Source organism: Salarias fasciatus, chromosome 9, assembly GCF_902148845.1.
Source record: "Salarias fasciatus chromosome 9, fSalaFa1.1, whole genome shotgun sequence".
NCBI lineage: Eukaryota > Metazoa > Chordata > Actinopteri > Blenniiformes > Blenniidae > Salarias > Salarias fasciatus.
The window spans coordinates 19,111,283-19,124,057 of NC_043753.1; the positions used below are offsets into that span (position 1 = coordinate 19,111,283).

The 12,775-nt window shown below is 48.2% G+C and overlaps 1 protein-coding gene across 2 annotated transcripts; it reads right to left on the reverse strand.

Annotated features, from left to right (window-relative positions):
- Nucleotides 1–7,565: 7,565 nt before the first annotated feature.
- Nucleotides 7,566–12,037, reverse strand: LOC115394639 (protein CDV3 homolog). 2 transcript variants are annotated; one of them, XM_030099996.1, is made up of 5 exons: nucleotides 11,611–12,037; nucleotides 10,511–10,584; nucleotides 10,005–10,159; nucleotides 9,549–9,711; nucleotides 7,566–9,467 (listed from the first exon to the last, which is right to left on the reverse strand). In XM_030099996.1, exons 1-5 carry the CDS (start codon nucleotides 11,800–11,802, stop codon nucleotides 9,341–9,343), a joined length of 711 nt encoding a protein of 236 aa, XP_029955856.1. In that variant the 5' UTR covers nucleotides 11,803–12,037; the 3' UTR covers nucleotides 7,566–9,340. The 2 variants fall into 2 exon arrangements, with proteins under 2 accessions (XP_029955856.1, XP_029955855.1); XM_030099995.1 differs by having other exon boundaries at nucleotides 10,511–10,587.
- Nucleotides 12,038–12,775: the final 738 nt, after the last annotated feature.

The following is a 12,775-nucleotide window of genomic DNA, read 5'->3' on the forward strand; positions in this document are numbered from 1 at the left end:
GTGTGTTTTGTGTGTTTCTTCCCTCAGTCCACAGACATACAGAAGGCCTCTGGTCTCCTCCATGTCTTCTTAATGATTTGCAGACTAAAACCTGGTCAGTCGCCTCAAAAAAAAAAAAAAAAAAAAATTTTTAGAACCGAGCAACGATGGAACAAGTCAGAGACTCCACTGTCATCCGACACATTCAGGAGGGATTAAATTAAGAACTGTGGTTTAGTTCAAATCCAAGAGAGCAATAAGATATAACAACATGAGCTGGGAAAGCTTGGAATAAGTGAGAACATCAAAACAACACATTATTCATGACATTTTTTTAAATTATGTGAAGGTGGTGGGCGAGCTGGACTTTGAAGCACAGAGCTCCTCCTCCTGCCTCTGCCTGCCTGGCGGGCTGGCAGGAATCACTCGGTCTGTGGAGATGAGGGTGCTCGTGCTGCTGTGTCTGTGTGGAACTGCTCTGGCAACTCCTTTGCCAGCTCCTATGCCAAACTGCATGTTCATTACTGGAGAGAACTATAAAGTGAGTTTCCGGCCTTTAAAACCAAACTAATATAAAGCTGCTCAAATTAATTATTGGTTTTGAATCTAAAACAGAAAATCAAGTAATATTTAATCTGCTTGTGAAGAGGGTTTTCTATACATTTGGATTAACTCAGAAAAAGTATGTTTAGAAAAATCGAATGTTATTGGTGACATTCTTTAGTTTTAGTTCTTCATCCTCTCAGTCAAAATCTTTCCATGTCAGGTCAGGGAGCTGTGCGACGTTCCCATGGGGTTCAACAACCAGACAAACAACGAAACACAGGTGAGTAAATATTATGTGAACTTGATGTTTGACACGTTCTGACATGAGCTTCAGTGTCTGCGTACAACAAAATGGTTATTCAGTTCAGTTACACTACACAGGTTTTCAATCATATTTACCATCTTCCAGTTTCATTTACATCTCTATATGCAAAATTAACCTGATGCAATTTTTCTTTTACAACACTTGCTGGGAAAACTTTTACAAGTCCAATATTCTTCCTTCCTTTCAGGCTGATGCAAACAATACAGACGTTACAGTGAGTGGAGTTCAAATATCTCCTAATAATAATAAAAACACACTGGCCTTTCTTCATTTGGTTGGACAAACGGCTGGATTCTAAAACAGACTTTCCTCGGTGTCGCTTGTTGCTCATTTCCCAGAAGGCACCGCTGCAGATGGAGCTCCTCCCTGGGCCTCGGAAGGCCTGGGAGACGGACGACGACGCCGGCGTCGGGTTCTCTCCTCGTCTGCCAGGTAAGGAGTACACCCAGGTCGCTCTCCAGTCCAGGGTGTGATCGTTTCATTGTGTTTCCTCTGAACATTTACATTTATTTATCTTCTTCTTGTTTTTTAAGGATAATGCAACAATGTGAAAGGTGACTGACGGAAGATCCACCACACCAGCTGTTCCTCTTTCTAAACATTTCTATTAAAGATTATTCAGATGAATTTAATCTCCTTTTTTGGGGGGTTTGAAACTGAGCCAGTGTCCCGCCTGCTGGGACGCTCTCTGCGTGTCTCTCAAAACATCGATGGCGTTCAGACGCTCGGCTCTCGATTCGACTCGCCGCCGGCGTGCGTTCCCGACGGCCGTTTCTGCAGAATCACAGCACCGTAGCATTTGTGTTAACTTAATGTGGGGTCTTTTAATTCTAGCTTTCCATGTTGCTCTCACTGACTGAAATTCAGTTTGATAACATCTGCAATGGCTGAGATCTATTTTTTAACTTTGGGTAGGTCTTTTTTTTTTCTTTTTCTTTTCCAGTTGCGTTTCACTACATTACTGATGCAGTGTTTTAATTTTCTGTGTTAATTCTTTTTTTGTCCTGAGTTCAGGGGTTTTTACTTGCAAATAGGTCAGAGGTCCTAGGGTCAAGGGTTATAGCTCATATAAGACTGTAACTAGTGAATTTGTACAACCAAAGAAGTCTATTTTGTGGTTCAGGAATAATAAATTTAAATTTTCAGCAGAAAAGTACGGGCTTCGCTATCGGGTACTCGCCAAAGGCGAAGGCCGTAGGGATGAATGTACTCCCAGCTGGCATGCTGACAGGATTGGTGCGTAGGACGGAAGTAACAAACCGTATGTCCAGAACGATCGCAGAACTCCCGAAAAACGAAGCGGGCATCCATGCGCCAAGCGCAGCCCGCGACGTGAACAAGCATCGCCACAGTGACACCCACACGCCGGCCACGGCAAAAGCCGAGCGACAGGCAGGAAAGCCCCGGACCGCAGCCCCCCCCAGGGACGCGGAGACAGGCCAGAGGACCGAAACGGTCAAGCGACCGAACCCCTGTTCGCGCTAAAAACCGACATGGCCACAGAGTCTGTGCACATATCCAACAGATATGAACACATAAAGGTGGACGCAGAGGCCCAGGAGGCGGCCTGGAAGATGTCACCCACTGTGACACCCCTGCACAGGGCCGCAGAGGCAGCCACACGTCGTGTGGAATGAGCACGAATCAATGCCGGTGGCGAGAGATTCTGTGCCTCGTAGGCAGCTGCAATAGCGCCCCCCCCACCCAGTGGGCGAGACGCTGAGAGGTCAGCGGGGATCCACGCCCCCGGGCGCCATACCTCACAAACAGCTGGTCCATGGTGCGAAAGCCAGCTGTACACTGCACATAAAGATGCAGAGCCCTGACCGGGCACAACCCCAGTCGCGGGTAGTCCCCAGACGAGCCAGGCATGGAGGTGAGCGTCCTGACCCCGATCACTCCCGACCGGAACTCCAAAGTGATCACCTTGGGATGAAAGGCCGGCTTAGGCCAGAGATGTAGGAGTCCACCATCCTTGCTGAACACCATGCAGGATGGGTGGACCGACAAAGTGCAGAGATCCCCGACTCTTTTGGCAGACGCTAGCGCTAACAAGATGGCGGCCTTGAAGGAGAGAAAGCGGTCCTCCGCCTGCTCCAAAGGAGCGGAGGAGCCGTAACGCTCTGGGTTACCGCTGCGCGGCGTCCCATTATTGAGCGTCCCGGCCCCGGCTTCAGCACCACGGCCAGCGACCCGGGAAACTCTGGGGTCTCGCGGCCTCTGCCCGGGTTGTCTCCAACAAAGAGCCGGTCCACGGCCCTTTCGTCGGTGGCCCCCCGTCTCACGAGGCCGGGAGGACGGGTGGGCCGTCCCCTCTGGCCATAGTGCAGCCACTCACGCTCCGGTTTCACACGTGGCGTGCCATGTTGGGACCGCTTTCTCCCTGGCTGTCCAGGACACTGAGAAATGGTTATGCCCTGCAGTTCGCCTGTCGCCCACCTCTCTTCAGTGGCGTCCTTCATACGCGGCTCGCATGCCCTGCGGGGGCGGCCGCTCTCGAAGTGGAAGTAGCCTCGCTCCTCCGCCGGGGTGCAGTCACGGAGCTGAGCACGGAGGAGGTGCACTCGGGCTTCTATTCCCCCTACTTCTTGGTTCCCAAGAAGTCCGGTGGAGTGAGACCCATTTTGGACCTGCGGGTCCTCAACACTCACATACCCACCAGGAGGTTCCGCATGCTGACGGTCAAACACCTCCTGGAGAGCATCCAGCCCGGGGACTGGATGATGTCGGTCAACCTGACGGATGCCTACTTTCACATCCCCATTCTGAGGAGGCACAGGCCTTTCCTCAGGTTCACCGTGGGAGGCAGGTGTTTTAAATAAACCCGGCTCCCTTTCGGCTAGTCTCTCGCTCCTCGCACCTTCACCAAGTGTGTCGAAGCAGCGCTGGAGCCCCTCCATTGTCGCGGTTTGAGGATCCTCACCTACATCGACGACTGGCTCATACTGGCGTCCTCTCATCAGGAGGCTGTGCTGCACACGACTCAGATCCTGCACCACATCGAGCTCCTGGGGTTCACGGTGAACCGACACAAGAGCGCACTCACCCTGGCTCAGAGCATGGCTTATCTGGGTTTGGAGCTGGACACGCTCTCCATGACGGCCCGCCTCTCTGAGGAGAGACGAACCTCCCTTCTCTCAGCCCTGAGGTCTGCAATGACCACAACCCTGGTCAGGGTCCGATTGATCAGGACTGTCCTGGGTTTGATGGCTGCTGCCCACCCAGTGGTTCGGTTGGGCCTCCTGCACATGAGCAGGCTGCGACGGTGGTTCGCACGCCGCCGCTGCGTAGGGGCGTGGCACGGTCGCAGAAGGCTCCCAATCCCGCCCCACGCATGCCAGGATCTCATCTATTGGATGGATCCAGCTCTCCTGACGCAAGGAGGCCCCCTGGGCTGCGTGTTGCATCGCGTCGAGGTGTTCACGGATGCGTGTCTCGCGGGATGGGGAGGCACCCTAGACCACCACGCGGTGGGTGGTGCTTGGGATTCCACTCCCATTCACATCAATGTGCTGGAAATGACTGCGGTGCAGAAAGTCCTGCTCCATTTTCAAGCCAGGCTGAAGGACAGCCACGTACTCGTCCGGTCGGACAACACCACGGTGGTCGCGTACCTGAACAGGCAGGGGGGGACTCGGTCTCCCCTTCTTCACCGCAAAGCGGCGGAGATTCTACTGTGGGCGGACCGGCACACTGTACTGTTTAAATGTCCATTCACTCAGCAGCTTCACCAAATATGACACACGGCGATTCAGGTTTACCACCACCTGCTGGACAGGAGTGTCATTACAAGAACAACTTCTTCCTGATTGGCCTGACCAGCTGTGACCTTTCACCCCCACCTCCATTAAATGTCACCTTTCTGTGTGTGTGTGTGTGTCCTCCCACAGTCCACAGACATGCAGAAGGCCTTCTTGGTCTTCTTGATGACTCACAGACTAAAACCCGGTCAGTCGCCAGACATTTAGACCCGATCCACAATGGAAGAAGTCAGAGACTCGACTGTCGTCCAACACATTCAGGAGGAGGATTAAATTAAGAACTGTGGTTTAGTTCAAATCCAAGAGAGCAATAAGATAAAACAACATGAACTGGGAAAGCTTGGAATAAGTGAGAACATCAAAACAACACTTTCTTCATGACATTTTTTTAAATTAAGTGAGGGTGGTGGGCGAGCTGGACTTTGAAGCACAGAGCTCCTCCTCCTGCCTCTACCTGCCTCGTGGGCCGGCAGGAATCACTCAGTCTGTGGAGATGAGGGCGCTCGTGCTGCTGTGTCTGTGTGGAACTGCTCTGGCAGCTTCTCTGCCAAACTGCATGTTCGCGAACCATCGAGTGAGTTTCCGGCCTTTAAAACCAAACTAATATCAAGCTGCTCAAATGAATTATTGGTTTTGGATCTAAAACAGAAAATCAAGTAATATTTAATCTGCTTGTGAAGAGGGTTTTCTATACATATTCTATTTACTCACAAAGGATTAATACAGTATGTTTAGAAGAATCGAATGTTATTCATGACATTCTTTAGTTTTAGTTCTTCATCCTCTCAGTCAAAGTCTTTTCCATGTCAGATCATGGAGTTGTGTGACGTTCCCATGGGGTTCAACAACCAGACAGACAACGAAACACAGGTGAGTAAATATTATGTGAACTTATGTTTGACTTGTTCTGACCTGAGCTTCAGTGTCTGCGTCAACAAAATGGTTATTCAGTTCAGTTACACTGCAGGAAAAGGTTTTCAATCATATTTACCATCTTCCAGTTTCATTTACATCTCTATGTGCAAAATCAACCTTATACAAATTATCTTTTACAACACTTGCTGGGAAAACTTTTAAAAGTCCAATATTCTTCCTTCCTTTCAGGCTGATGCAAACAATACAGACGTTACAGTGAGTGGAGTTCAAATATCTTCTAATAATAATAAAAACACACTGGCCTTTCCTCATTTGGTTGGACAAACGGCTGGATTCTAAAACAGACTTTCCTCGGTGTCGCTTGTTGCTCATTTCCCAGAAGGCACCGCTGCAGATGGAGCTCTTCCCGGAGCTGGCCTGGGACACGGACGACGACGCCGGCGTCGGGTTCTTTCCTCCTCTGCCAGATGAGGAGTACACCCAGGTCGCTCTCCAGTCCAGGAAGTGATTGTTTCATCGTGTTTCCTCTGAACATTTACATTTATTTATCTTCTTCTTGTTTTTCAGGATAATGCAACAATGTGAAAGGTGACTGACGGAAGATCCACCACACCAGCTGTTCCTCTTTCTAAACATTTCTATTAAAGATTATTCAAATGTGTTTCATCTCCTCACAGTGTGGGGTTTTTTTTTTATGATGCTCAAAGTTTTAAAGCAACAGATTTGATCGATGCAATAATATGTGCAGGCAGAGAGAAACGCCACACGGTCCAATCGGTCAAAAAGAGTTGGACGGATTTTAAGAGAAGTTCCAGCCATGAAATGTGATGCAATTCCAGTCATAATGCAGAAAAAACTACAAATATCCATCTATATTGGAACAGTTGATCACATTTAAAACATCTTCTGCACAATTATTAGTGATGCGGTCGAATAAACAATGAAAACATAACTGGTGTTTGACTGGATTCTGAATTCAAAAGCAAAATGTGAGCAGGATGAACCTCAAATCCACAGCGACTGCAATTTGACATTTTACAAACAAATGTTGAACTTTGAGATCAAACTGAGGCTCAAAAGGCTGAACTGTGGACCAGACTGAGCCAGATGAGCAAACTCAGGATGAGAGGACTCGCTCTGCTCTGCCTGCTGGTGCTGACTTCTGCCGCCCTGGTAAGACAGCCTCAACAAATCTGTCCAGGTTCAGAGAATTCAGGGAAACGGATGTGTTGTCTTATTATTCTGTTAAAGAATGAGCCTTTATGGTTCTTTTTTTTTTTTTTTTTTTTTTTTACATTTGGTCATTTTGTTTGAACTCTAATGTCAATGACCTTAAAAGAATAAACGAGTCCTGATTTGACACAATACAAATTTGTTTAAATTAAGTTTTTAGGGTTGGAGATTTTTTAAATTAAGAGTTATTTGTCTTCTTTTCAGTGGCGTACAGGAGACGCGGCTCCGCTTCAACATGAAGGGGATGAAGTGAGTAAAAGAAAAGATTTTTAATAAATTTAATTCCAAAAACTTCAAAATGCTTTTTCACTCTGACTTTACATTTATTTATTTTTTTTTTTTTTTGGTGTGTTCTCAGGACGGTGACTGGAACATCCTGCATCACGGCCTCGGCTTCCCTCCACCGCCTGAGCCAACCAAGACAGTGCAACAGGTAACACACACACACACACTACAGAAATCAGCTGGACTGGCAGTGATATGATTCTGATCTCTTTAGAAGGGGGTAAAATGAAAAGACCAGGAAGAGCTCAGCAGCTGGAAACGCGAAGAAAGCGCCGCCCTGCTGGCGTTCGTCCGTTCACCGACCGCGGCCGCACTCAATAAAACAAACATGAAAGAGTCTTGTGTGAGAAAAGCTTTTTATTTGTTAATATGCTTGGTATAAGGTCATCTGAAATCTGATTATTTCATTTATTTATTTTTTTTTAAAAAGAGCTGGAGATTCTGACGGTTCGCCCTCCGTGTGGAAGCAACACATGGAGGGAGGAAGAGAATCAGCTCGTCTGACAGAACGAGACGACAGGAGTGAAGCGGGTCACTGCGGGGGACAAACGCACAACAGCTTTTTCAGGAAACAGTCCAGGAATCCAAATATTCCACTAAATTCACAACCAACACCTTTATTTTATCAATTTTTTTTTTTTTGTGCGCTGGACTTTTCTCGTAATAACCCACTGGCAGGGATCATCTCTCTTTCTCTCTCTCTCGACATAGTTTAACGAGAAACACACACATAGAACATACATCCAGTTCTTTATGTTTTCTTTAAACATCTTTGTTTGCATTAAAAGCCCCTCTGGGTTGATCTGGGCGTGTTGAACGTGGTCCGGTCAGAAGGTACTCTGTTGTTCTGGTGGAAGTACGCTTACAGGCGAGCAGCGAGGCTTCAGACGGGAAAAGCAAGGAAAAGCCTCGCAAAAGAAACATAAAGGAAGAAGAAATCCTAAAGCACGGAGTCTAATTTATATCACTTTACTATGAAGAATAAAAGTTGTCAACTCAAAAATAGAGCGAACAACTTCAACAAAATTTTAAAGGTACAATATGTAAGATGAGAGCGGTCACTGCTGCGGCGCCCAGGTTCGGGTTCTCTCCTCCTCCTCCTGCTGCTGTCCTGAGTCCGGGGCGACTCTCCGAACCAGACGGAGCCGTGAAGACCAGCTGGATGATAAATATCCTTCATTTTCTACCTCGAGAACAAACATATTGTACCTTTAAAGCGGTTCCCCGTCGTTCTCTCGTGTCAAACCACAGCAAAGCGTTCGCCTCGGGTTGGAATTCAGCTCGAAAACGTGACGGCGGCGAAATCAAAACGGTGGATATGAGAGACAGTTAGTAGCTGTGATCATCAGGCAAACTACAACAGCACTACATTCTTCAACGCAAGAGGTTGTTTTTCCTGTTTTCTTTTCTTTTTGTTGTGGTGAGATCCAGAGGCGGGCCGCAGCCCGAGAGACAACAAGCAGCGTTCACTTCACATGACGAAGCGGTTTCCCTCCATCAGTAAGGCCACTTTATAGAGAAGTTCTAAATGAGGACCACAACTTATCGCTTCTTGAGTCACCGTCGAGAATGAAGAGATAAAGAAAAAAAAAAAAAAAAAAAAAAGACAGCTTCAAGTTTCTCAACCAAACAGCGTGATGCCAGCCTGTTTGTGGGGCGGCTGGATGTTTGCCCCTCCCTTCACCGCCGCAGCGGGCAGAAGAAGAAGAAGACGAAGCTCCGTCCACATGGCCACCACCCGCCGTGCTGTTGAGGTAGAATCCCTGCTCCTGAAGCCCCGACCGCGACGCCGCACACACACCCCAACACGACCGTGTGCGACTGGGTTATAATGATCTCGCAGAAAAATAGACATTTTCACAGAAGTTTGTAAAATCATCCTGCCTGAAGTCTCCTGTCCATCCTCTGTGGCGGTGGTCAGAGCGCACTGAAGTCCGGAGAGGCTGCGTCGCACGACCGCTGCTCTGAGTGCGATCCACAGAGGACGAGTGTGCCGCCTCTCGCCGCCGCATGTTTGGCTTTTTTTTTTTTCTCAATTTCAAAATGGTTTCCTCGTCCGTCGGCCCCCTCGGGTGCAGCCCATCAGTTTTTGCCGACCGAAAATGTATCGAGAGTGTGACGTGTTTGAAGGGAGGGGCCACTGCAGTGTGTGACTGAGTGTGTACTCGGGTGTGTGTGTTTGTGTGAGTGACCGGTGTGGCGATGGTGGCAGCATGAGCTTCTGTCAGGACTGCGGTCCACACAGCTGGAGGTCCGCTGGGTTTGGGGGGGGGGGGGGTTGGGGCTGGGCAGGACCGTGCTGGAGGGGCCGGGGGGGCGGAGAGGGGGGGCGGGTCTACTTGTCCCCCAGGATGGCGTACTGGTTGTCCAGCTGCAGGTGCTGCATAGAGGCTCCGCCGCTCTCCTCCCGGCCGCGGGTCTTGTGTTTCACCACCTCGAAGGTCTTCTCCATTTCTCGGTCCCTAAAAGGCAAACGTGTGGTCAGAGACGGGGGGGAGGAGCCGCAGGGGGGGGCTGCCCGCCGCTTCTCCATACACACTTACTTGCGTGTCTCCACGTGCTTGGCGGTGGACAGCAGGGAGGGGAACTGTGCGTCGCTGTAGATCTCGGGGGGGCCCTGGGTGGGGCGGCTTCTGGTGTTGCCCAGGCGAGCTCCTGGGGGGCGATACACACCGGCTGGCTTGGACTCGGCCGCCTCTGGATCCTCTGCAGGGAGAATTAAATTACGACTGATCACTCAACCAGTTTGTGATCAACAGCAGCTTAATACGATTCATGAATGCGGTCGGACGGCTCCGCTAAACACCAAACTCCGAACTGATGCCAGCAGAAGAGCCCTGCCCCGATCTGTCTGACAACTCCTCCACCTGCAGCCTGCTAATGCGTCCCTCTGCAACATTTCCTCTGCTCAGCCATCCCAAGTCAAACACTTCTGAACTGAACTTTGAAACAAATCTATTGTAAAGACAAGGGACGTGAGGAACCAAAGCTTAACTCACCTTCAGGAGGAGGCGCGGCGGCGGCGGCGGAAGGAGGAGGAGGAGCTCCACCAGACTTGTTCCAGGGACCAGACACTTTGTCTGAACTCACCAGGATGATCTCCCCGTCCTCGCCGACCTCCTCTTTCTCGTATTCCTCTTCCTCCTTCTCGTCGCTGGGATCAGAGGACAGGGAAAGCGGTGAAGGCGCGTTGCCTCCAGACAGAACAGGAGGCGTTTTGACGGCAGCTCAGATAATTGGCTACATCGTGTCTGACCTTTAGGATTATTCAGCTGAGAAACAAAAGGTTAGCAGCCTGTGTTCTGTGGTTAAAGCTTACAGACCTGTGTGGTCTTCTAATTTGTTTTACCTCTGTACAATTATGCTTCCATAAGAACTGCCGATATGTCAGATTTTCACCTCAAATGAAGCTAATTATTAAAATATTTTCTTGCTGTCAGATGATATAAAAGCACCACGGCTGGAAAGGTAAAAGAAAAAAAAAGTCCACAGAGGTTCATCTCACCTTATCTGTAAGGCCTGAAGGCGAAGCCCACTGTAGTCCACTTCCTTCTGCTCAAACTCCTTCCATTCCTCGTCCTCCTAGGCAGAAGAAACATCACTGCATAAGCTCATCAAGCACCGGTGTCTCACTGCTGCCAGTTCCTCCAGCAACTTTAGAGAAACAGCCACACCCTGGACAAGAAAGGGTCTCACAGCTTTTTTTCTCCCCATGATATTGAGGCTATTTCAACACTAGGATGTGTTTATTGTGACATCTGTTTTCCAGCTTAGGCCTTGTAAGGATAAAACTGACAGCTCGGTGTCCGTGAAGCTTCTGCCTCATGATCCAACTGAGGGTCACATGGCGCTGCAGCCAATCCATCTGGAAGAGTGTGAAGGTGGGCTACGCCCTGGACCTGCTGCCCATTCAGCACATGACAAACACAGACACACAAATAAAGTCTGAATTTAACTTGGAATTAATATTTTTGGAATGTGGGAGGAAACCCATCCCCAGGGAGAACATGCAGACACCACACAGAAGCAATACAATCCTACTAACACCAGTATGAAATGCACTTAATCATGACTATAACACGGCAAGTCTGAGGCTAGTTACCAAATAGGCTTATTAATAAAGCATCAGGATTGAGTTTCCTTAAAAAAAATGAGAAAACACAAATTAGCACACATCAACTCATTTCACAAAACGTTCAAACAAATCCAAGACGCGATTTTAAGCTAACACTCTCCCAAAACGACACATCCAAGACGTACAAAGACAATATCAGACGAAAATCTGAGATCAAGTGGAGAACCGACCGACCCCACCCCCACCGGAGATAATGCGGTGAAAACACGTGTCACTGCCGAACTGAGCCAGCCGTCAGAATGTGCCGCTGGAACCATATGCTAGCTAACACCCGGCGTTTGTCGCTCCACGTCAACACCGACACTCACGATTCCCCTTAACGCCGACAGAAACCCTCCCTGAGCCGGTGTGTGAGTGTGTGTGTGTGTGTGTGTGTGAGGAGGCGACGCCTGACGAGGACACCGAATCGGGCACGACCCCGGGGTCCGATTAGGATAATGAGGTGAAAAGTTGGAGCGGCGCTGCTTTACCTTAACGACCTGATTCGCGTCCTGATTCTCGTTTTTGGTGGATTTTTCCTTCTCCCTCTTGATCTTCTTCACGGCGGCCGTCGTGGGCCCCGCGGCGGCCGTCTCTTTGCCCTTCCCCTTCTCTTTCTTCTTCTTTTTATCCCGCTTGGCGAAGAAGTCGTCCAGGCTTTTCTCCGTCGGCATATCCGCCATTTTCGCAGAGCTAACGTGAAGCGCCGTCAGCTCCGAGGCCGACCGAGCAATGACAAGCGCGGAGCTCGGCTCTCGGGGAGGAGGGACAGCGGCTGAGACGAGCACCGGGGACGGAGACGCTCTCCGCTCGAACCGCGACGCTGCTGCTGTCGGCTGAATAGAAGTACTGTCCGCCCTGGTTCCCTGCCTGGATCGCGAGCTGCCCTGTCAACCATGCCATGCACGGGCTGCAATCTGTACAGTGGCCCGGATGTAGTGCGGCGGTGACCCGGAAGCAGAAACCAGGAGGTAAAACTCAATCCGGCTTCCGTATGACCGCTTTTTAATTATTTTATGTTTTTTTTGTTATTAAAATATTAGCCCATGCTGTTGAACACTCTTATGATATGTTTTAGTGTATTTTCATTTCACAATTTTTGTATCTTTATATTATTTATATTTATATTCATTGCTTTAACACTAACAGTCCAGGAATGAAACTGTGCTATTATTATTATTATTATTATTATTATTATTATTATTATTATTATTATTACAAAGGGGATTTTTTTTTTTTGCTTTCTTATCGTGGCTTTTCCGTTGATGCATCTTCTGTTCTGAGTCACCGTAAAATTTCACTACTATGTTATTCAGTAGCAACCAACTTCAAACATGTAAAATGTTATATTGTTTATTTTCTGTCTTGACATTAATTGTAAATTGTTTAGTGTTTTATTGTAGACATACTTATGATCAAAACACCTTGCTTTAATATAAATTAAATGAGGTAACATAAGAAAACAGTGAATGTTCTGAGGGAAATATGAGAGGAAAAATAATAATAACAAAATGTAAATTGGTTCAACCATAAAAAAGGAAGGACAAAATAATATTAAAATAAAACACTGAAACTGTCTTACCTGTGCTACTATTGCATACAAAATGGTTGAAAGAGATAATGTTCCTCTTAAAACTTGAAAAGATAAATTTGAAG